The sequence below is a fragment of the Stegastes partitus genome, unplaced genomic scaffold (assembly GCF_000690725.1).
Source record: "Stegastes partitus isolate 25-593 unplaced genomic scaffold, Stegastes_partitus-1.0.2 Scaffold966, whole genome shotgun sequence".
NCBI lineage: Eukaryota > Metazoa > Chordata > Actinopteri > Pomacentridae > Stegastes > Stegastes partitus.
Window position 1 is genome coordinate 145,170 of NW_007578697.1, and position 25,251 is coordinate 170,420.

At 37.9% G+C, this 25,251-nt stretch overlaps 2 protein-coding genes across 2 annotated transcripts in view; one reads left to right on the forward strand and one right to left on the reverse strand.

Annotated features, from left to right (window-relative positions):
• cunh16orf89 (chromosome unknown C16orf89 homolog) lies at positions 1-9,606 on the forward strand. Its single transcript, XM_008294486.1, has 8 exons — positions 1-266; positions 1,777-1,929; positions 4,264-4,414; positions 4,708-4,825; positions 5,634-5,796; positions 6,174-6,278; positions 7,301-7,390; positions 8,302-9,606. The coding sequence occupies exons 1-8, from the start codon at positions 83-85 to the stop codon at positions 8,403-8,405; spliced, it is 1,068 nt and encodes a 355-aa protein (XP_008292708.1). The 5' UTR covers positions 1-82; the 3' UTR covers positions 8,406-9,606.
• ift70 (intraflagellar transport 70) overlaps positions 9,386-25,251 on the reverse strand; it is a 21,880-nt gene continuing 6,014 nt past the window's right edge. The window contains exons 8-19 of the mRNA XM_008294485.1: positions 25,039-25,088; positions 22,036-22,188; positions 19,538-19,603; positions 19,326-19,379; positions 18,966-19,031; positions 17,751-17,827; positions 16,677-16,884; positions 15,386-15,457; positions 13,419-13,522; positions 12,456-12,534; positions 10,937-11,066; positions 9,386-10,081 (exon numbers count right to left, since the gene is read on the reverse strand). Of these exons, the coding sequence (XP_008292707.1) occupies positions 9,945-10,081; positions 10,937-11,066; positions 12,456-12,534; positions 13,419-13,522; positions 15,386-15,457; positions 16,677-16,884; positions 17,751-17,827; positions 18,966-19,031; positions 19,326-19,379; positions 19,538-19,603; positions 22,036-22,188; positions 25,039-25,088 (1,196 nt within the window). The 3' untranslated portion in view covers positions 9,386-9,944. The remainder of the gene's footprint in view (positions 10,082-10,936; positions 11,067-12,455; positions 12,535-13,418; positions 13,523-15,385; positions 15,458-16,676; positions 16,885-17,750; positions 17,828-18,965; positions 19,032-19,325; positions 19,380-19,537; positions 19,604-22,035; positions 22,189-25,038; positions 25,089-25,251) is intronic.

Consider the following 25,251-nt stretch of genomic DNA (forward strand, 5'->3'; position numbering starts at 1 on the left):
CCATAAAGCAGACTCGGCCCGTCCTCCGCCGCTCTTCACCCCGTCGGTCTGCCTCCACACCGGGACCCTCCGAGCGACGACAATGCGGGCAGCGGGGCTCCGGCTGGCGGTGGCGGCTCTGGCTCTGCTCGCCGCGGCGCTGAGCGGCTCGCAGGCGGAGGTGATCGATGACATCCTGGGCAGCCTCTCCCGGGGAGCGTCCTTCCTGGAGCGGCAGCATGAGCACATCAACCTGGACGGGGTGGTGGGCTTCGTCATGCTGCAGGGTAGGTCACCTCTGCAGCTGCTGCAACATCTGGAGCGCAGCTGCTGTTCGTCGAAGATTCACTGAAGGAAAAAAAACAGCGTTTTGAAGGAAGTGCTGCACCTTTTACTTCACGGCAAATTCGGATAAAAACAGCTGATGTGTCTGTGGAGTATTTATCCTGCGGTGGTGCAAAGTAACTAAGTACATTTACTCAAGTTTGTTGTTGCTTCATTTCCACAGAGGCCATTGTTGTGCTCTCACAGCTTCAGTTATTTGTTATGTTGCAGATTCATATTGATAAGACAAAATATGATTAACAACAAGTTCAACCTTCTGCTGCATGACTTAGATTGTAAAAACAACATTTTAGCAGTTAATAATAGTCATTTCTGTACTAGTTTACTCTTGTTTCACAGATTTTTCCTGGTGTGCTAAATTACAGATGATAACCTGTAAAATCACCAGTAAAGGTTTTGATTAACATGAAAACTATAAAATAACTCCTGAACAAACAACAACAACAACAAAAACTTGCTCAAACTGTAAATAACGTCCTCATCCATTGTCTGTATTTTAACAAATGGTAATTTGCAATTTTGTAAATGTATTTAAATCACCAGAAAGTGTTGTTATTTTACAGATATTTGCGATTATTGAAAGTAAAGTGTGTGTATATTAGGGGTATATACATCCCCACATCATTATGCTGCCACCACCATGCTTCACAGTGGGGATGGTGTGTTTGTGATGATGTGCAGTGTTTTGTGTTTGCCAAACATCACATCTAGTCTGATGGACAAAAAGCTCCATTTTGGTCTCATCAGACCAAAGAACCTTCTTCCAGTCGTCTTCAGAGTCTCCCACATGTCTTCCGGTGAACTGCAGTACAGATCTTATATTAACTTTTAAAAAAAAAAAAAAACAGTGTCTTTCTCTTTGTCACTCTCCCATAAAGCTTTGACTGGTGAAGAACAGGAAACAGTTGTTGTATGAACAGTTTCTTCCATCTCAGCTGCTGAAGCTTCTAATTCCTTTAAAGGAGTCATAGGTGTCTTGGTGGCCTCCATCACTCGTCTTCTTGCTCGGTCCCTAAGTTTTTGAGGACGACCTGTTCAAGGCAGATTTCCACATGTCATATTCCTTCCATTTCTTAATGATGGATTTAACTGGACTCCAAGGTGTTCAGTGACTTGGAAATGTTTTTGTATCCATCTGTAACCTTTTCACTGAGTTGCTTTGAGTGTTCTTTTGTCTTCATGGTGCAGTTTTATCGAGGATTCACTACTACAATCACTGAGACACATTCCTGCACTCAGATGATCCTTATTTCACTAACTGTCTGACTTCTGGCACTGATTGGCAACGCCTGTGTTGAATTAAGTCAGCCATTTTTTATTTTTTTACATTTTATGTTTTGAATTAGTTGACATTACTGTGTAGAGATTTTCATTTTAAAATGAAATTGTTAGTCTTTGTAGGAACTGTAACTGAATGCTCTTCTTCTGCGTTGGTTTGCTTTTGGTTTTCAGCTGAGTTGAAGGAAGCGGTCCGGACGTGGCCTCACACCGACCCGGTGAGCTGGGCTCAGAGGACCACCGCCGTCACTCTGGTCAGACGTCTGGACCAAAACCTGGAAAAGGCTGTCGCTGCTATAAAACAGAATGACCCCAAATACTACAGAGGTGAGACTTATGGACTCCATTACTAAGAAATCCTGAGGTACGAGGCTGACTGCCTTCTAAGATTACTGAGTTATTATTAATTCATTTATTTTAAGCTTTTAAATGAGCAGGTGAGGCGTCACTCCGACTACAGGCAGTCGTTTAGCTAGTAACAGACACCATGACAAAGACTTGTGTGACGCTTCATGATCTCTGACCAGTGCTCTTGTGTTCTATCTAACAGGGATCAACTAAGTCAGCATTCCTATCTCCCCAATTCGTGAAAAAAATGAATTTTTAAAAGATGTTTTAAGTGTTGTTTTTTTTTAACAATTCAGTATTATTTTACAAATTTTCCCTGTTTTGTTAAACTCCAGAAAATAACTTGTAAAATCACAGAAAAAACTATTAATTTACATGTTGACCATAAAAACAGGCAAAAACTGTGCATCATGCCCACATCAAAATCTGTATTTTTATAGTTGTTAATTTTTTCTTGTCTAACGTGTGACCGTAAAATTATACTATTTTCTTTACTGTATTCAAATCACCAAAAATATCATTATTTCACAGATGTTTGCTGTTATTTGAAAAAAAAGATTAAGACTTGAAAAATATTGTTTAACGATATTTTACAGATTTTCCGTTTTGTTAAATTACAGATGATAACTAGAAAAAAAAAATTACATGTTGACTGTTAAAAAAAACAAAAAACAAAATAGGCCAAAACTGTAAATAACATTCCCATTAAAAATCTGTATTGTTTCAAATGGTAATTCATTCTTTGACAACATTTAGCGTAAAATTTGACTTTTAAACTGTTGTTTTATAGATTTTGCCAGTTGTGGTAAATTACAGATAATGGATTTTTTTTTAAACAGTGTGTGATTATAAAATTAAACGGTTTTACTGTCACTAAAAATATTATTTTGATTATATTTGACGTTATTTTCTTTTTTTCTATTGTTTTTGAACCTTGCAGTGTACCAAACTTTTTTTTAACATATTTGTTTTTTGTTTCTGTTGTTGCCAGATTTTCATTTTTGTACAGGATACTTTATTATTTACCGTGAGTACATTCACAAAGAAGTATTTACTGCACACAGAACTCCTGCCTTCCTGTGAAAACAGCTGAAGTTATAAAGTCGCTCTCAGCCTTATTGACAAGTTTATGTCTCATAAAACCTCCCAGCAAAGGTACAAGAGGAGCAGGTCAGGGTGTCTCTGTTTAGTCTTGCTGTTAGATAAAGTTTTATCCATTAAAGAGGCACTTCAAGGCCCCCGCAGAAGTATTTGTTTGGACTTTCAAGAGACAAAATAAGGCTTCAGTGCACTGCAAGGTATCAGGGTACTGATACAAGCAAGAGGGGCTGAGAGATAAAGCTTCACAGGAAAACACGCAGTCAAAATATGAAACACGCAAAAGAATAACATACCTCCATGGTAAGAAAAAAATTGTACAATAAGGTAAAAAAAATGGGTGATTTTCCAGTAGCAGGGAAACTAAAAATACAGTAAAATAATTGAAACAAATCGATTAATCAAGAAAATCATCTACAGATCACTAAGTAATGAAAATAATGTAAAAAAAAAAAAAAAAAGTTTACAAGTAAATTTCTGGACTGAAAAATGAATGTTTAATAAATTAGAAAAGACTTTAGCAGGAGGTTAATGTGGATTATTGTTCATAGTTAAACTTTAACTCTGACAGTTTACTAAAGAAGAATGAAGTGCTGCGTGGCGGTTATGGACAATCAGGCAGGTGTAAATACATAAATAAAAAGATCCAGGAAGTCTTGGTTTGTGTTAAATGGAAAAAAACAAGGTACTGTCTTCAAATGAAATGATACGAACCCTGTTAAAGACCAAGAGTCAGTACACAGTGCTCTGTTTGTTGGCTAATTTGCTCAAAGTTCAAGATTCAACAGATGTTTTTTGTGACACGCTCCTCAGTAGGAGCAGTAAAATGCAAAATGACGAGTCAACAAAGGTTGTGCAATAACAGCAGGAAATGATTATAAAAATCCTTAAAAATAGAGTCACAGTAACAGTGCAACGTGCACTGTACTCAAAGAACAAACTGATATTATTTCACTTGTAGACGGAGTTCCTTGTTTCTTATTAAACTGTGATTTTGATCGGCTCTGTGGAAACAAGTTGTTTGTCTGGTTGAAGTGCAGACATCAGGTGCAGTCATGAAAACAGTATTTGGGCTTTAATAGTTGTAGATAATGGTTTGTAGTCGGTTTAAAAAATAACTGACAATTCATGAGGAGTGAGCAGCAGGGAAAGCTTTCACTTACAGAGGTCCAGTCTGAGGTTCTGGTGGCTTCATCGCTGACTTTTTCCCTCCAGAGTTTGAGCCTCTGCTGTCGTGGAGCTTCTGGCTGATTCCTCCTGAGTGGAGCTCCACTGACCCCAGCCTGGTTTATCCGTCCACCATGACCACCGAGTGCTACGACGAGCAGCTCAGCGACAAATGTCTGACTCTGCTGCTGGGAACCTGGTATGAACCCGCGATACAAACTGAAATAACCTCTGCAGAAAAGCCTGAGTTAAAAAATGTACAGTTTGCCATGTCCTCACCATGTTTTTTAGGTTTAAAGTGAGACTATGTTGCTGCATGTTGTGTCTTTGTCTCTGTAGATTGATCAGTTTTTAACTGTTTATTTGGCAAAAACATCCTAAAACGCAACTTTGCAGAACTGCATTCTTCACTCCTATAACTAAATGTACCTGTTTGTTGCAGAGTGAGGATGCTCACCTGTCTGACTGATGTGTTTCTGTTTTTCTGGACAGGAAAATGAACGGGACGCCCTGCATCGTCACCAAACCTTGCCGGGACACCATGACTCGCTTCGGCTGCCCACACTACTCCTTGTCCCACCAGCTGCTCTACTTCATGATCGGAAGAATGGTGAGAACTGTAGCAAAACACCCAGAATTTATATGGATTCAGAAAAAGGAGAACGTTTGGAGCCATAATGAAGTCATAATTATGACTGATAATCGTCATGCTGCAGTGTCAGTTCTTTCAAACTTGTTAAAACAGTTGTTAACTATAATTTTTTGAACAACTGTTATTTTACAGATTTTCTCTGTGAAATCCCAGATAATAACTAATAAAAATCCCAGAACAAAATATTCATTTGCATGATAACTTGAAATATGAACTGGTCTAAAATATAAATAACCACCACATCGCAAAATGTTTTTTGTTTTTTTAAAAAAAATGGTAATGGTAATTAAAAAAAAAACAACCTCTATTTACATCCCCAAATATAACATAATTTTACAGATATTTGCCATTTTTGGGAAAAAAAAAGTCATTACATTAAGGATTGACACACCACTACCTGTTCCACCAGCTTCTCTACTTCATAATAGGAAAAATGGTGAGAAGTACGACAATGAACAAAAAATGAAAAAACAAACAAAAACTTCAGAAATCTTTGCAACATATTACGAAACAAAGGGAACATTTAGAGCTTTATCTTATAATAATGATGGGTAATGTATTGTAACTATGAGATAATGTACAATCGACTCCTGGGATTTAAATAAAGAACAGCAGAGGACTGAGGATGAAGCCTTGAGGAACACCAAAAGAACCTTTAGACACAATTATCTAAAGTGAAGGCGAGCTTTAAAGATTTCAGTCTGAAGTGAATCTCTAAGCTCAACTCCAGACATTAGACGCTGACTGGTCTGTATTTTCATTCCAGCGCGGCTGCACCAACCTGCTGAAAGGCGACACAAGAGCATCCAGAGCCAACATGACCGAACTGAACTACCAGAAGATCTTCTGCTCCAACATGATGAAGACCAACCAGGACATCATCAAAGACGGCTTGACCGAACAGACCGTCGACATCTTCATCGAGAACAGTGAGTGTCGCCGGCATCTTCCTCTCATGACACGTAATTTGAGCATCATGTGGCAAATTGCATACATTTTTGTGTATGCTCAATCATCACCTCGCTTGTATTTGAATATTTTTACTGATTTCAAACTGCGTATGATGTGTAATTGTTCCTGTCATGTAGGATCCTTTATTTCCGGTCATTTTCATGCTTTCAAAACAGCTAAAAAATTAATAATTAATTGCTGCAGTTTGTTTTTTTTGTCTTAGTCTCTGTTTTTTAATGAGTGAAAATCCAATGTACAAAGGAAACCTGCCAAATCCTTTAAAGGTCTTTTCTGAAGCTATAAATGTAAGCTGGAAGAGTGTTTCTAACCGACTTGAGCTCCTCTCTGTTGACAGTCCTGATTTGCGGATTGGCTGGTTTCTCCGACTTCCACAAAGCTGATTGGCTGCAGCACATCCTCAGGCTGCAGGATGAGGAAGTGGGCTGCTTTGGGAGAGACAGTGAGTATCAGTCATAAAAACAAATGACTCTAAACCAGTTACATGCTACTAAACCTGCAAATATATCCTCTTAATCCTCATCATGCTGTGTCGCTATATGAATATCTCAATTTTTTTTAGGTTATTTAAACATCTTATTTTAACATAAAGAAGTCTCTGTTGTAGGTTTGTTCTTTGCGTGACTCGACAGCTATACAACCTCAGCAAGTGCATGACTGGGGATCCGAGGTAGTGGAGTGTTGAGTTTTAAGTTATTTAGATGAGTGGCGGCCATATTTGTAGTCTTCATCTTCTGACCCTTTGAAAGGGGTTAAAAAAACGGAAAAAGATGTGTTCTTTTTTTTTTTTTTTTTTTTAGCACTTTCCAACTGTATTTTAGGAGCAATTTACTGTTATTTCACAGATTTGTATAGATTATCGATTTCTTAATTTACATGTTCGCTGTAAAAAAAAAACAACAAAAACAACAAAAAAAAAACAGGTCAAAAATCTGTATTTTTACAAATAATTTTTTCTTTTATAACACTTGACTGTAAAATTACTTTTTTAAACAATGAGTTTATATTGTTTTCCCATTTTTGTTAAAGTATAGATAATATTTAATAAAGTTACAGAAAAAAAATATGAGCTTACATGTTGACTGTGTAAAAAAAAAGAAAGGCCAGATTTTTGATGTCAACAAATGTATTTTTTTTCTTTTTACAACACAGCTTTAATAACATTGAGTACTTTTTATACTTTAAGTGTATTTTGCTGCAAATAAACACTGTGCTTTTTCTTAGGTAGGATTATGAATACCGTACTTTAAACAAGAGTATTTTAACATTGTTGTATTAGTATTTTTACTTATATGCATATCTTAATATATTTTTCCACTACTGTCCCATTTGCCAACTTTATTTTCAAAGAGTTTCTAAGCAAATAATATATCTCGGAAAATATCTGCATTAAATTATTTGATTTAATAGTTAAATTACTGCTACTTTGATGTGCAGTTTATTTCCTCTGCTGTGTTTCCTCAGAGAGCATCATCTCTCAGATTATTGGAGATGAGCTGCTGGAACAGCTGCAGCCTCACAGGAGAGTGAAGAGGAGGGAGAAGATACTGCCAGGTCAGTTTGTGTTAACATCAGCAGGTACTCAACCATTGTGCACAAAAATGCCACGATTGTACTCATTTGCAGTTTTCTTTTGTAGGTCAAATGTAACTCTAAGCAGGGCAGCCCTCCCCGCACACTTTAATCACCATTAACACACTGAGTTGTTCCTCCCCAGGCAGTTTTCATCACAATCACCATCTTGAGTGATCCCTCTCTATCACGCAGGCAGCTTTACCACCAGTGATATCTCAAGAGATTCCTCCCCAGGCAGTTTGAGCACCACTAACACCTTGTATCATCCCTCCAAAGCAGTTTGACCACTATTAATGTCTTTCCTCGCAAGGGAATTTCCCAACCATGTACACCTTGAGTCAACCCTCAGGCAGTTTTACAGCCACTTATACCTCAGGTTATTGCTCCTCAGATAACCTAAGGTGGGTTTTTAAAACAATTTACACAGTGAGTCGTCCCTTTTCAGGCGGTTTTACCACCATTAAGGCCTTGAGTCTTCCCTCACAAAGCAGTTTCAACATTATTGACACCACAAACCACCCATCCCCAGGCAGTTTTACCACAGTTTACAGCTTGAGACATGTGAGTCTCAGGATACTAACAGATTGTGAGCTACGTGATTTGGGGATGGGGATAAATAGCTGGTCCTCTGCAACAGCTAGTTACAAAACTGAGAAAAAATGATTTTTAAAGATATGTATTGTAACAGAACTCTACAGATGTAAAGTGACAAAGTGTTGTAAAATAATCACTCAAATGTGGATTCTGTAAGTTTTCTGTCCATTAGTCAGAAAGAAAACATGTTTTTCCCTGATCTGAAAACATGAACAATCACCTATGAGGTAGCGTTGTGACTCCGTTGATGTTCCAGGCTTCATTGTTACTTGAGTCCCCCTGTTCTGGTCTGACAGACGGCTGTTCCAGTCACATGACGGCGGTGGCTGTGGGCGCTCTGGGAGGATACCTGAACTATTACCTGACGGAGCAGGACATAACGAAGAGGCCGCTGTCCTGAACCTCCCACATTCCTCACCCTGCAGGGAGGAGTGAACTCGAGACATAGATCATCAGGTAGAGATGTTCCTCAGTGACAGAGACTCACTCCGACTCAACACGTTACTTCATGAACATAGATGATGAATTTTGTAATAAGACGCTGGGATGTTTGTGGCTGTTTGGCACAAAATGGATACTAAGGAGTTTTTTTTTACTATACTATACTTGCATATATATTATATTGGATCATGTGAGTTTTACCTGATCTCCTACAATCATGTATAAATACTAAATCCCAATATAAAAGTAGTGATGCTCCAATCCTAACAGAAATGATCAGATACTTGTTACAATTCATTTATAATTGAAAAAAAGTAAATCTGATCTTTGTGTTCAGCTTCTGTGCAAATTTACTACATTTCTTTCTGCACTAATTTGTAGAAAATCGCTTTGTACCTCAAAAGCCAACAAACTTTTATGGTCAGAGACAAAAACTCCAGACAGAGAACAAATGTTTGCTTGTAGGTTTGTGCAGCCACACCCTGCAGTCACTGATATTTTATGACAAGCTTGATATAACTGTCAGAGAATCAGAGGTTCTCTTTTCGTTTTAGCAGCTCCAGGACAAACCTTGGGAGTGAGAAGTGAGCTGAACATAGATTTCCTGTGTGACATGCATGTTTTTTGGAAAAATTTTACTTCTCTCGGCAGGTCCTGTGTTGATTTCAGACATCTGGGAGGAGAAAATACTTGTAATTAGTATGTCATCAATACCGAAGATACATAAGTTTGTTGTGTATTTAGAGGGATTAGAGACTTTATGACTTGTTGAAGTGTGAGTTAGGATTTTTCTGTTACTTGATGCTGATATTAAATGATAATATCAAAACTAAAAACCCTAAATGGAGCATCTCTATTTGAAACGCGTTTACTTAATGCTACAAAAGCAACATCAAAATCAGCTAACGTTATTTTACAGATGCAGACGCTTCAGATTTGTTTCCAAAAATAACAAGAACGTCTTTATTTTCTTTAAAATATGTTTTTGCTTTTCACAAACATGTAACCAGCTGAACATAAAGCCACTGGAGTATTAAGGCGGCAGTCCAGCACTGACCAAAGAGGGTCTGCATGAACTATGAATGTATGTAGATGAACTTACATAACACTATTGTTGTCGTGTAAAGTTATGTGACGAGAATAAAGACTAACTAATAAAACCAAAGCCTGCTCTGAGTATTAGTGCTAATAAAAACAGATCACCTCTGATATATGAGTGGCTGTAAGAGTTTAGCTGAGGTCAGAGCCTCCTCTAACAGTTATGTAAGATCTGCTGGATCAGACTGAGATTATATCCTTCTGCCAAAACTCTCCCAGCTCAGCGAAGTGAGTCCAAAAGCTGCCCAGAGGGAAGTCAGGAGCTGGAAGATGATTTCCAGACCTGACTGAGAACACATCAGTGAGTTTATGTGCTGATTGTCTTCTATTATCCTTCATATCCAACAAAACGGCACCTCCGGCTGCTTTCCAATTGACATTACGGCAGTGAGTGATGCTGTCACTTGTTCCAGCCGATGACCTCGTAGAACAGGGCCTTGAGCAGACGAGCCTCGTAGGTGACGGTGTTTTTGCCGATGTGGATGCGGATCTCCTCCAGAGGCTGTTCGATGATGGCCGGCACCTCCTTCCCATAAACTGCAAAGAAACTGGAGTTATACTACAATCATCTCAGGTGGAACAGGATTGATGGTGCCTACCAAAATAATTCATCCCAAAGTTTTTGCCTTGTATTGCTTTTCCACACTGAATTATGGTCATTGTAATTTGGCTTTTATTGAGAAAAATATTAGGAAAAACAGACTCTTTCATGTCAAAGTGAAAACTGATTTCTACAAGGTAATGTCAATTAGATAAAAATAGAACTATGGACACTACAATTTTACCCCATTCTTCTTTGCAAAAATGTCAGGTGTTGTCTCTAAATCATTTCTATGCAGCTTTCACTCTTTGTTTCAGCTCATTGTCTTTGCTGGAAAACAAATCTTCTCCTAAGACACAGTTCTCTTCCAGACTGCATCCGTTTGTTCTTCAGGATTTCTCTCTACTTTGCTGCATTTATTTTGCCCTATACTTTTACAATCCTTCCAGGGCCTGCTGCTGTGAAACAACATGATGCTGCCACCACCATGCTTCACAGCTAATATGGAAAGGGGTTTAGCTTATAACCTATCTTGCAACCAGCCAACAGGGGGCCATCAAGACATTTTGGCTTCACATCTGGGGAGCTGTCATATCATCCATCCATTCCTTCTTAATCATTTTTATCTCAAGCATTGTTGCAATTAGAAGTTGCAATTGCTACAGAGTTGGGAGAAAAATTGTATAAAAAAGTAAATTTACACCTTATCTGTCAAAGCTCTGATAAAAAAAATGGTTCTGCAGTTGTATATCCACCACTAAAACCTGCTGCTTGTTGTGTATAATTGAAATGTTGGTGCTGTTGTACAGTGATCCAGTCTTTCTGCAGGTGTTTGTGTGACTGCTTCTCACCCTCGCAGTGCTCCAGGAACTGAATACACTCCTGTACCACGGCGTCCCTCAGCATGACCATGTGTTTGGACATGTTCTCCAGCAGCGAAAGGAAACAACGCTTGGCGTAGAACCATGTGTCCGTCCCCAGCTACGCACACAAACACAAAAACACACACGAACAAACTTATTACTTACATGGATTTGTTAGAATGTTATCATGACAACATGTATCTTTATAAAACCAGACAGTAAACCCGATCTCCTGCCAGCTGTTTGGTTTTTTAAATTTAAAAGTCATGGTTTGAGGACAGTGTGTTGGATCGACACTCTCATGTGAATCGGTCTGAGGACATGACCAGACATTATCTAACCAGACATGATGTCCAGGTTGTGAGAAGCTGGCGTGACGGTCGTGCGTCTCGCCAGGCTTCACATTCCTGAACTCGTCTCTGCTTTCACTGCGAGTGCGACTCTGTGGCGGCGATTGTTGTGAGGACTGAAGGGGAAACACTCAGGATGACGGCTTGTGTTCTCAGCTGGAGCTTAGTGGACTCAGCTGCAGCCCGACTCTTGTGTTGTGACTGGACCCGATCAAAAGGCCCCAAAAGGAGCAGCTCGGCCTCCTCAGAAACAAACCCCAGCAGGGCTCAGGTGGTTATTTTTGGTCGGAAACTGAAAAGACGGTGCGTTTGCATTTGGAAATCCAATAGCTGTCCACAAAAATATGTGGAAAGTGGAATTATCTACATTTGTGTCACATTTTATGACCAACTGATGCAGAAAACCAAACTATTCTGAAGGGTTTGAACACCTTTTGCCATGAAAGGTGATTTATTATTTGAAGAGCCAATAGTCTCACATTTACAGGTTTCTAATATTATTTTGGGGTCTACTAAGATATGTTTACAGGCTTTAATTCTAAAAAAAAAAACCATGTTACTTTCCTCACATTGTACATTGCAGCAGCACCTCTTCTATCTGAAAGGTAATTTTAGCTCCTGTGTCTTTAAGGCCTGCCTCCTGTAGAGCCCAGACTGCTCTGATTGGTCAGCTGGCCCTGTGACAGCCAAGTAACAGTAATTAGTAACCTTAGATCTCTGAGTATAGCCAGAGAAGATGGAAGTCCAGAGGAAGCAGCTCGACTGAGGAAATAATAGTGCACTTTTATGCAAATGTAATAAATGGTAACGTACATCACATCATAAAGTTTTTAAGTGTCACTTTTTGAACAATTTGAAATTCTACAGTTTCACCCTGTTTGTTAAATTACAAATTATACATTTACTAAAATATATATTTATTTTTAATTTAGATTTTTATAAAAATAATAATCACATATGTAAATCTGCGAAAAAATAACAATATTTTTCAGATATTTGCTGTTACTTTTGCAATTTTTAAGCATTACAGTATTACAACTTTTTTTTTTCAGATTTTTTTCTAGTACCCTAGACAACAAAGAAAAAAGGAAAAAAAAGGGAAAAAAATGGATCATATAGTCTCTAAAGGTGACTGACAGCACAACAAAAAGGCCGACCTTCTTATTGTAAGGTTCCAGACTCTTGATGACGCGAGAGATGCCGAAGTCATAGTTCCCCTTTGCACAATACAGTGTCCTGAAAGAAAAACACAAACAAAATTGTCCATGTTCATGTTTACAGCCTTTACAATTTTTTCTCTCTACTGTGTACATCAGCTGCAGAAAGATGTTTCACCATGCTGAATGTATCTTCCAACAACTTGCTCTTCTGTTTACTGTTTTGAGCCATGCTGCAATTTTATAATTTTATAATTATTTTATAATTATTTCATCCAGTACGTTCAATTTTCCTCTCAGTGTCTTGTCGTCTCCTCTCTGCTCTGTGGAAACACTGCCTGCAGTTCAACCTGAAAACCTGCTGCTTACAGCTAAACCAATGATGGCTTCTTCGTTGTGCCGAGGAGCTCAGAAGTTTTATTTTTTAAACATTTTTTTCACAGAATCTAATGCAAAGAGTTTTTTGTTGGTGAATTTTTAAATGACACAATAAACTCTTGACAAATTAAATAAAATAAAGTGTTTTTGAGAGTTTAGATTTTGTTTTCTTCTACTGATGAAACTGCCATTCACCCATGATACATTCAAGGACCTTTGTAAAACAGAAAATCAGAGAATTCTTTCAGTTTTATGTTTTCTGACTGTGAAAATGGTTCAATTTCTGCCATTTAAAAAAACAACAACCTGCCTTTCAAACCCAGTGGTGGGCTTTGAGGTTCAGAGGGTTAATTTGTTGCACTTGACATTCTTAATATTAAAAAATTCTGTCCTTTTGTTTTCTGTAATTTCTCTAATATTTACTTGAAAATAGAAGCACAAAAAACACCTAAATAATAACTCTGAGCTTCTTTAAGTTACTTCAGAATATCTGAGCAGGACTTTCCTACATTTTAAAGTTCTGTATCTACAACCAGATGTTTTTTTTTGCTGCTCGGACTCTGTTCTTTTTATGCCAAAACTCACCCAATGACCAGATTCACGATGCACAGGTGGAAAACCTTTTTGTCTGGATCATCGTAGGAGATCTGCTCTTCCTCTTTCTCAATCTTCCTCATCAGCTCTTCAGCCTGTTAAATCAGGTCAACAAAGTCACACGAATTAGGAAAAAGTTAAATCATCTCAGGAATGGTATAAGGAACAACATACGGTTGACCACAAAGAAAAAAAACTGGAGAATTATAAGAAAAATGCACTTTAAGAATCAACAAATAGCCGAGTTATATTGTTATGTGCAGTAACAGCATCTCTACACAAGTCTCACTGAACCATCTCTGTGCACAAAATGAAAATTTTACTCTGCCTCTTATATCTTTACCGTTATTAAATCTCTTTGTGAGGAAATTAATTCAGTCTTCCATCAGAATATTAATGCTTTCTCATCCCCTTTCCTCCTTAATATTTATAAGGAGACATAAATAAATTTGAATTTAATTTTTTGGGAACAAAAAAACTTTTGTAGCTTGCATGGAAACCTGTGGGTTGAGTCGCCTACAGTTAATACGTAGTATAATGAAATATTCAGGATTCTTCTTGTAGAGCGCTTGTCCGCATTCCTGAGAGGGAGCGAAGGGAAAGTTGGTAAAAGATGGAGTTTTTTTTTTGTAAATTATACAACACAGGGACAGAATAGGAAATGTGTCGCTTGAGAAATCAGAATCAGCCCAGAATCAGAAACACTTCATGGAGGGGAAATTGCTTACAGTTACACCCATTAAAAGTCTTAGAAATTTAAGCAGTAAAAAAAAAAGATAAACATGAGTAGAAATTATTTCCACAAAATATAAACAAAAACAGAAAATCATAAGCATAAAATGTAAACAATGTCTATTGCACCAGGAAAACAAAAGTACACATTTTTGTATATATTAAAGAACACTAAATATTAAAGATTGTTAATAATAAAAAAGGTAAAAAGGATTTGCTTTTCTGAAGTATTGTTAGGGGAAGAAATACGTGACATTAGAAACTGACTTTGAATAATTTATATCCAAATTTGAGTCACTCAAATAAAATTGCATTAAACAAATTGAACTGAATATTATGAAACTGAATTCAGTTGCTCAAAATAGTAGAAAACCTAACTTTCTGCACACTTTCACATTCAGTTTTCACAATTCAAGTTCAGTTCCTGAATTTCAGTGTCACTTCACAGAGACACATCCAGGTCAGTCAGGAAGAGCAATCGAGTGCAGAGCAACAGAACTCCTTTATTAGTCAATCAACAACTTTGACCAATTTCAAAGTGTGTAATTCAAATGATTATTTTTTCTAAATATAAGCTGAGTTCTGACGTGCTGTAATTCCAGTATCAGATATCTATATTTTAATTCCAACTAGTCATAACTTAAGTTAAAGATATCTTCAATTCCCCTCAGTTCAGCATGTCTAGTTTGTCCTGTTTACATTCTTATACTAAGTTTGAACTGATCAGACTGATGTTGTAGATCTCAAACTGCAGTTCTGCCTTGTAACATGTAATTACAGATGCCTTGAATTAGCGTTTTGACCAGGTTGCAGGTATTCGTAGTTATGTCTGAGGCGAAGGCAAGTCAGAGGCAGTTTGCTTTTTAAACATACTATGGACCTGAAACTGTAATCGCACATGGCGGCTGGTTAACTGCAATTTCAGAGCAGCCTGAGCACGAAGTTCTGGTAAAAGTCGACCACATTTCTCTGATGAACCAAGCTCTAGTTCTTCGAAAAACTCCTTGCTCATCTAATCCAAAACAACGGCCCCTATTATGGCTGCAAACACTGTTCAAATGCTTTGCTGGACCAACATCATAGTCTCACCGCAACAATTCAGACAAGTCATATCTGCAGCTGTTAGACTAATTAGTCTGAGTTATAGGAATCTCTAACTGGTCAGAGTGAGAGTATAGATCTCTAGAATAAAACTGATGGTACTGTGTCAAAGTTTTCTACGTTACCTCCTCGTTTTGGCTGGTCATGATGTAGGACACACACAGGTTGGCCAGAACTGCAGCGCTCACGTTCAGGATCTACAGGAAACACACATTCATTCATCAGTTTGGACCTTTCAGTTGCATGCTGTTGAGAAAACTGACTAAATCTAATCTTAAAACCACAATATTTTATCAAAATCACTTTGCACCATATCCTGTATGAAAAAAAGACGCCATGACTGCCTCAGCTGCATCCAACAGTGAAAACATCCTGAATTTCTGGTTGAACTGCAGGCAGTGTTTCCACAGAGCAGAGAGGAGGCGACGAGAGAGACTGAGAGGAAAGTAAACAAACTGGATCAATAAAATAAATGCAGCATGGCTCAGAAATAGTATACAGAGGAGCAAGATGCTGGAGGATACATTCAGCACGGTGAAACATGAAAATAGTGAAATATCTGTAGTATGTGAAGTTATTACCAAAACAAATCATAATCCAACTATTCTTTTCAATGATTTCCATCATTCTAACTGTGTCATAGTGACAGAAGACATTTCTGAGTTCTCTCTCCTTCTTCATGGTTGTTGTGTTTCAATAGAGGAGCAGGATTTTATATCGACATATATTTATATGTTTTTGGACATTTTTGATTTCTTGCTGTCTTTTTTGCATTGTTGTGTTGTTTCTACATGTTCTTGTGCCCTGTTTTGCGTAATCTATGCACTTCTTGTGTATTTTATGCAATTTTTTGCATCTTCTTGTGCCTTTGTGTCATTTTTGTTTGTTATTTTGGCATCTTTTGTGCCATTTTAGCACCTTTTAGTGTATTTCTAGTGTTATTTTTGCAACTTTTTGTGTCTTTTTGCACATCTTCTTATTCTAACTCTGTCACGCTGAACAGAAGACATTTCTCAGTTCTTGCTCCTTCCATGATTGTGCAGGATTCTATATTGCAGTCACTCAGAAAATTCTTCAGAGGGTTAATTTTGTGAAACTGGACAAAATTAAATATTCTCTGAGATGAGAATTATCAGAGACACCACTGCAATCATACAAACAAACAACATTTTTTAAAAACCCCACGCGAAAACAGCAGCAGTGGAGATCTGCTGAAACAAACGTCATGCACAGATGTGAAAACACTGCAGAGGAACACAACCAGCTGTTTGGTCTTTACTGTTACCGAGGGTTTGCACTTGCAGGGACACTCCTGAATGTTACACTGCTCCACCTGGACAGAAAGTCAAACGTTTAGCTCTGATTTCTTATCTGTGCTGATGGACCGCCACATTTCCCTCATCCCTGTTCACTCACGTTATCGTAGTGCTTCTTGACGATGGGCTCGTAGAAGCCGATGGCCTCCTTGTATTTGTTCTGCATGAAGAGGACGTGAGCCACGTTGAGCTTCCAGGTGTCGTCCTCGTTGCAAACCTCCACCGACTTGTGGAAAATCTTCTCCACCATCTGGAAGTTCTCGCGGTTCCAGTAGATCTTGGCCTGTGACATGAGGACCACGATGTACCTGAGATAAAACCGACAGATCAGAGAGGAGGGATGAGGAGGCAGGTCACCAGAAGAGGAAGGAACAGACAGCGAAAGGACTGAAGACTAAAATAATGGATTCATAAGAGCCAAACAAGAGTGTTGAAGGTTGTATTTTTGTGTTTCTGTCCCTTTCAGGCTGCAACTGAGGACTATTTTTATTGTAGATTAACCTGTTGATTATTATCTGGAATAACTGATTAACTGTTTAAAATGTCAGAAAAGGGTGACAAATATTCAGCAGAGTTTCCTAAAGCCTAAGTTGTCTTGTTTTACCCAAACATACTCAGTTTACTGCCATAGAGGGGGAAAGAAACCCTGAAGAAATTCACATAAAAAAACAAAACAAAAAAAACCCCCAGATAGCTTTTTTTAAATTTAGAAAATATTTGAACTGAATAATCAATTATCTAAATAGCTGGAGATCACTTTAATTGCAACAAGTCATCAATTATTTGAGTACATTTCCAGACAGATGGAGAAAACACAGGTCAGCTGATATTTCTTATAAATATGTTATTTTAATTTTTTATTTTTCATGTTATTGCTCATATATAAATTTGCTTTTGCATCTTTTTAATGTATAAAAATGTAAAACGTACATGCTAAAATACTGTATCTGTGCATCAGTAATACTATTTTTTACAGCTATTTTTGATGCTTTTTTGCCATTACTGCGGTAGATAAAGCTGAACACAGAAAGAACGTGTAAATTTCAGGCTGTAGACTTGGTTTAAGGTTTAGTTTAGATAAAGGAGAGCATTATATATGTTTAGGATAAATGTCCAGATGCTCTGAAATGATGGAAACACAGCGTTTTGTGTTTGTGTTTTTGTGTTTCCTCACTTTTCCTGCATCAGGTCATAGTCCTGCAGAGCTTTCTTCTGAGCTTCGTCGTCTCGAGCCAGTCGGGCCTCCTGCACCTTAGAGAAGACGGACAAAAACAAGTTTTACTTTTGCTGTTATTGATTCAGGATGCGGCAGTGTCTCTAAGATTTATCTGTTCTTTTTTAATCTAGTGTTATTTTACTCCCTACTGTTTCTGACTTATTATAGCTTTATCAGTCATCTGTGAAGCACTTAGAACTGCACTAAACTGTATAAAAAGTGCTCTACAAATAAAGTTTGACAAATGGATTATGAACAAGAAAAAGAAACAGCTGTCAGTGCTTTGGACTTGTTTACATGCTAAAGAGAGATGCTGCTGCCTTTTCTTTGTTTCTTTAAAGGTTTTCTGTTCAGTTTTTTTTGTTTTGTTTGTGTGTTTCGAGTCAGCGACATATGTGTGTGTTCTGCATGTTTTATCCAGGTTTTATTCATTATTATAAACACTTACATGCACATTAAGAATTCATTCACTTTTCTCTACAGAGACGACTAACTCAGATCTTTTCACGATGAACAAAAGGTCTTTATAAAGTCTCTTCTCTGAGGTTTACTTGAGTCCCAGTTTAATCTACGACAGGTTTTCAATTAACTTTTTTCTGATTCAGATTTAGTGACATGTGATGATGACCTACTGGAAATAAAAAAAATGCACTTCACATGTCTGGTAATTTATAGAACTGCTCCTGTCAGGGCTGCAGTATATCAGTGGATTATTGCTGCAGATAAATGAACGGGGAGGCAGTCGTTAGTGGAGGTGAAGCCAGTTGTAATTACGCTATAAGAGCTCTCTGACCTTATCTATAAGAGTACATCATATTTTATTTTAAGAAGAAGCTGGCAGGTCTGCTGAAGTCATTTCTGAAAGCTGTTGGATGAGATGGGAAGAGAAGAAGAGAAAAAAACTGGAAAGATCTGACGAACATGAAGGCAAATTAAGGGAAAACTCAAGTAAAGTACAAGCAGAGCCCACGAATTAAATCCATGAAAAAACACTACATTACTTTTAAAAAGAGAGGTTGAAGCCAAAGTAACTCACCTACCAAGACACCACTACATCCCCTTTATGAACAGAATGTGACAAAAGCTGTGCGTTTGTTACATATTTTGCCACAACATATAACCAAGAACATATTAAAGTGGTTTGTCCAGAAAGAGAAGATCGAGGTAAACAACCTGTTTGGCCAGCTTGCGTAGCTGCTCCGTGAGTTTGCCGTTCATCTCGTCGAACTTCCTGAAAGCCTGCAAGAGAAACAGAAGACAGAGACTCAAAGCTGCGCTGTAAAAATAACGACTACGTCAGACTAAATTACAAATAAAGTCTCAGTGTTTCAAGAGCTCCTAATGCTCAGTAGATTTTTCCGTGTTTGACCATATAAATCTGACTTTTTAAAAAATTTTTGTATCACCATGGCCGTACTATGCAATCTAAACTAAAAGCTGTGTTAGTTTTAGCATATTTACCACTCAGATTGTTGGCAGTTTACTATTTTTAATTAGAGATTTGCACTAAATGTCAGGTGTTTATTACTGTACCTCCTCTGGAGCTGTCTGGCAGGTCAACAAGGCATCCAGAAACTCATACATGTACTGGAAAGGAAAAACAAACACAACTCAAACATACAAAGGAAACTTTTCATGATTAATAGGAAGACAAATATGCTTTTAGTTGTGTTTTATAGTGTGTTATTTTAAAAAAAACATCATCTGTGCTGGTGCAGCTCATGGTTGGACTCAGAGGAACTCACCGGGGAGAGGAACTTGTAGGTGAGATGTGCGTTTTCAGCCAGGACGTCAGCTGCCAGGTCAAAGTACTGTGAAATATCCAACAGAGACATTAATGCTGATTTAATGAAAGACCTGCAGCTTCTGGTGTGTTTTTTCCACTAAAACTAACGCCACATGGATCCAAATCCCTTTAAAAACAGTGTTACTCCCTGCCTGGTGTAGAATGAGGTGGAAAATGCTGACATGAAGCCTCACATCAGAGGTTCTGAACGACAATGCCATGAGAACTGTTTGTGCAGCTTCCAAATAACTAAAGGGACACCTTGCATTTATTTTGGAAAAAAAATGAAATAAATAAAATGTAAAATGGTGGCAGATAAACAAAAAACAGTGAATATCTGGCATCAAATTGCTTGAAAAAATAAATAATAAAAAATGTCAGAATACTGTAACATTCAAAAACTGTAAAAACTTTGAAAAGAGACAAAAATAAATAAAAAGCAAATATTTGTAATATAATGACATTTTGATCTTTTTTATTTTTCAGTCACATATTGCTAAGGAGGGCTGCAAGGTGGCACAGTTGGTAGTACTGTCGCCTCACAGCAAGAAAGTCAACGATTCGCCTCCCGGTGAGGACACCCGGGATCTTTCTGCATGGAGTTTGCATGTTCTCCCCGTGCAACGTGGGTTCTCTCCGGGTTCTCTGGCTTCCTCCCACACACTGGAGCAAATTATTGTCCACAGAGCAGCACAGTGAAGTAAAAGAAGCTGTTTACTTGATGAGGTGGACCACAGGATGTTCCTTCTACTATTCCTGCTCGCTGTATTTAAAAACTGGTGTCAAATGCGTCTATTTCTGGTTGTTGTTTTTTTTTTTTATATAAAGAACTGTACCACAAAGAAAATATTAGTGTGTTTTCTGTAACTGCGTCCCAATAAAAGCCTCCTGCTGGTTAGCAGCTGGAACACTTTAACCCTACGAGGCTATTTTCAGGGTAATTTCACTACTTTTACTTTTCAGCTCTTATTTTGGTCATCACAAGGATTAGCCACACAATATGTACCTTGTTTTGTTCAGAATAGTCTAAAATATCCAGATCTTTCATCATTTGATATGATGACACAGGTTTTGTATACTAGCCGTTATGACAAGGAAGAAAAAACATTTTGTATTATGAAACTGTTGTGTTTTTACATGTATCTCACCACAAAATGCTGGAAGTTGAAATACCATTTCCCATTTGTGTAGATAAGATTGTCTGGAATCAGACAACATTAAAGCTCTGATGGTGGGTTTAGAAATGAGAAAAAACGCAAGAGCTGTCATTTTTATATTCTTGAAGTGAAGCAGAGGGCTGTACTACGAAGCAATATTAGGGGGTTTGCAGGTATGTTGAGCCTAAAGTCAGAGATTTCAGTGTCACAAAAGTGGCTCTCTTTTTAGCTGCTAGATCACCATGGTAACTGATGTTATGGAGCTAACCTGCAGGTAATGTTCAGAGCTTCAGATTTAAATCGGTTGTAAGACTCGTCTCCTTTTTGCCAAATTGTTTCATGACGATTCCTAATAAGTGATACAGATTCTCAGCGGAGGGAATGTGTTGTATCTGTAAAACTGTTGAGTTATGCGTTACTAATATCACTGAATGAAATTGCATAAATATGTTTTTATGTTATTTGCTGCCAAATCAGTTTACACTGTTGCTACTGCAGTACTGCAATAGAAAACAGATTAGAAAAAGATTTAGTCTACTGGTATTTATTACCAGAGAATATTCAATCAACAACATTAATTTCACTTGGAGTTGGCCAGAAATCAAAGTGATACCCTGCATTATGGGACAGTGTCAGACCTAAATACACTTCAGTACAAAGTCATGTTTAAATATATAAAGTTTAAAGTTAAACAGCTCTGATGTGCAGCTGTCAGTTAGAAACAATCGATCTGGAAAATAAATATATTACGCACGTTGATCTCCATTAAAACAACGTGTTGACTGAAGCAGCTTCACACGATCGTTTCATTTTGTGCGGAAGAAGAGTGTTTTAATTTTTTTTTATGTGAACGCGCACAGAGTTTGAAGCAGAAAGCCTGAGTTAACATAGAAAGTTGATAACAAATTGATTCTGATACTACATGATTACATTTGATGTAAGTTCAAAGTTATTTTTCCTGCTAACCCCTCACTGCACAGATGAACAACTGTTGTCGTTAGAAATGCCAATTTGTGCAGTTTCATTCTGTACATGCAACACGTCTCTGCTAAAAATATCTTAAATGTAATTTCACTGAGAAGAAGGGAGACGAATTTGGATGCAAACAGCGTCCACTGGGAGAAATGAGGAGCTGGAAATCTGAAGTCATGGAAAACTGAGGATGATATCTACAAAAGCAAAAGTGACGAGGATAAAGGAAGCCTGAATTAAATGCCGAGTCTGCAGTAAAGGTTCAGATACTGCTGTGTTATACGTCTTTAATCCTTTAGTGTCGGGTCACTGAGCAACTTTGTGTTACCTCGTGTTTGCAGTAGAGCAGCAGCAGGTTTCCGAAGGTGACGGGAGGGAAGGAGGGCTGCTGCAGGAGGAAGGCCAGCTTCTCGAAACCCTCCGACGGCTTCACGTCCATGTTCACCAGGGCCTGGTTGTGGAGCGTCACCGGATCCAGCTCCTGTCAGAACACACAGAACCACAGTCCAGCTCAAATCATCACATTTCTAGAACAATTTCTGCTCGACAATGTCCGATTTGCCTCAAATTTTTAGAAATTTTTCAATGTTTCTAAAGATGTTTGTCAGATTTCAGCATGTTTTCTCACATTTAAATCTGAGGTAGTGCTTGAAAGACAATACCTCAGGAAGTCTTCAAGATAAAAGATTCTGAATCAATGGCATGATGAGAAATAACAGTGAAAATTTACAGCTTTTATCTTTAATTATTCCTGAGATATTTGTCTTTTTGTTAACTTGAGCTGAAAGATGGGACTTTTCAAATGTGTCATATTCCAACCCATAAAAGATAATTTGTTCCACTTGTCCAATATTGCAGATTCTGAATCAGTAATGCGATGAGAAATAACTGTGAAAATATCATGTTTTCATCTTTAATAGTTCCTTGATCTATTGTCATTCAAACAGCCTCAAATTTCAATGTGAGAAAAAATCTGCTGAAAGTGGGTCAACGGTCAATGACAAAAAAAAAAATATCTCCAAAAGTATTTGAAATACCAAGCTGAAATTTCACAGTTACTATTTTAAATATAGATATAGTTTATGATAAAAGAGTTTCAAGCAGATAAGTGATGGTCGAGCAGAAGGCTGCTGATGATGTGAGATGGAAGAACCTACTTTAGATAATATAAAGTATGCGATACACAGGGTTTCCTGCCTCTACAAAATACAAAGTACGAGACAAAAAGCTTCAGTGCGAAATTGCATCATCTTACACATACTAGTATATATTTATATTGAAGTGGAGTGTGTTTTACTTGATATATAGATTAACTAAACTGAAATATTTACCCTAAAGTACAACCTAATGGCAACTGAAGTGCGTGAATCTTTTATTTTGAAATATTTAGTCTCTTCTCTCACCTTTATTTTTTAAGTGATTCTCCTCTAAACATACCTTCATTTTGCTTTTTTCACTCTACCTTCCACTTTAAAGCATTCTAAAGGTGTTCTGTCGGATTCATGTGAGAGGACACACTCATAGTTTTCACTTTTCCCCTCTATAAAAGCTCTCTTGCGTGGTGTGATTGCTGCAGTGTGTTTGGGATCTTTGTTACAGAAACCTTCTCTCCTGCCAGCTTCTTCAGATTGAGGAGTCATGTTTTCCATTAAGTATTGGGGTAAACAAACCTGTATTCAAACAGATTTTCAGCTCACTTCCAACCAAAAATGTTGGATTGCATCTGATCCAAACAGGTTTATCTTTGGTTTCATCTGAACAAACAAGGCAGTGCAGCCAACATTCATCAGATGTCTTTTTATATACTTTGGCAAAGTTTCAATGTGTAGTTTTGTGGCTTTTTTGTGAGCGGTTGTTTTCTTTTTTTTTAACAATGAAACAGCAGCGCCCTCAGATAATTGCTGTGCTGAATCAGAAACGCTTCCACTCTTAAATAATGTCGGTTTAAAGGACGGTCACCGCAGCTTCTGCAATTAATAGAGTGGCCCTTCCTCAACCTCCTGACTGCTGCTGCTGCTGGTTTCACCTCTTGTATCATCTCCCATCTTCATGAATTAGACACAAACCAGGTCAAAACTGAGAACACTGCAGGTTCTGTTAGTCGTAATTAGAAATGTGAACACATCAGTCCAACTCTTCAAATCATGCACCGGCTTCCAGTTAAATATAGAATTGAGTTTAAGGCTCAACATATTCTCTATAAGTCTCTTAGGGGTCAAGGCACAAAATATATAAAGAGAAATGTTCACTGAGGTTTCGTAGGTCTGTCAAATCTGCACAAAAAATCAGGCTGAGTTCAAACCAAACATGGCTTCTTAAAAAAACGATACAGAAGAATGTTCTTTTTCCTTTGCTTTCTACCACTTTATCTGTAAATTGTGGTTTTATTGTGGTTTCTTTTATTTTTTAATTCAGTTATTGTGTTTGATGAGTTTCTATTTGCCTTTTCAAGTCACTTTTGTTGCCAATAAACCACCTTCGGTTATACTTTAGTATCTTTATTTTCAACCTAACATGTTGTTTTTATTAATACATCACATTAGGTACTGTACTCTAACATACTCCTGTCAAACCAGTAGCTGTTGGTTGATGTAAAAGCCATTTCTTCTGGTTTACCAGTGCTGGAATTTTGCCTCAGAAACCAAATCTAAAACTCTACCACAGTGCAAAATCCAGAGAGCTTTACCTGGAGCTGATAGAATTAATCACCACTGTGTGAATTCATTTGGTTTGAATATAGCAGATGTTCATTTAAATATATGTGTTAACACCAGATATAGGTTTATGATACATAGGTGCAGGATTATTAAAGATTTTGTAAAAATGGAGAATCAAAATGTCATCACAAAGCAACTGAAAACGTCAACTGGACAGGTTGCTGCCATGATTTGTTTGGTTCCCTCTTCACGTTGAGAGGATGCACTCAGTGCTATGTACCACCAGGGGGCAGTATATGTGCACAATCTTCTCCTGGAGTTGGAAGAAGAAGCTCATGACTGGACCAAGGACGGAGCTTCGTCTGTGCATTAATTTTAATGAAGCCGTTTTAGAACTATCATCATTACCTCCGTGTGAGCCTTCACACCTACGCATCTGTTCTAATGTTCTATTCATCTCTGTTACCTCCGGGCTGCTCGAGGGGCAAGTTCAGGCAGAATAATCAGGGGGGAGAGAATCCAGCAGCACATGCACTGACTCAACCTCAACCTTTCCCCTAAAAACTTAAAACCACTCATTTACGTTGCAGGGACTTACAAAATGAAGCTGCGTCCCCACAGCGTGACGTGTAAACTGATTTATGTCACCAAGACGTAAATAAAGAGAGAGTTACCTCCTCTGATCTCGGGGGCATGTCTGTCAGAGCCTCCTGAGCTCCTTTCACTGCAGGGATCCACATGAAACCACAACAGACAAGAAAACAGGTCATTTTACTGCGTGGAAGGATTTTCTTCTACTTTTCTTTGCAGGATGAAATACCTCTTCAAGGCCGCGACCGACAAAATTCTAAAAGATTTACAGTTAAGGGGAGACACTACAGGCAAAC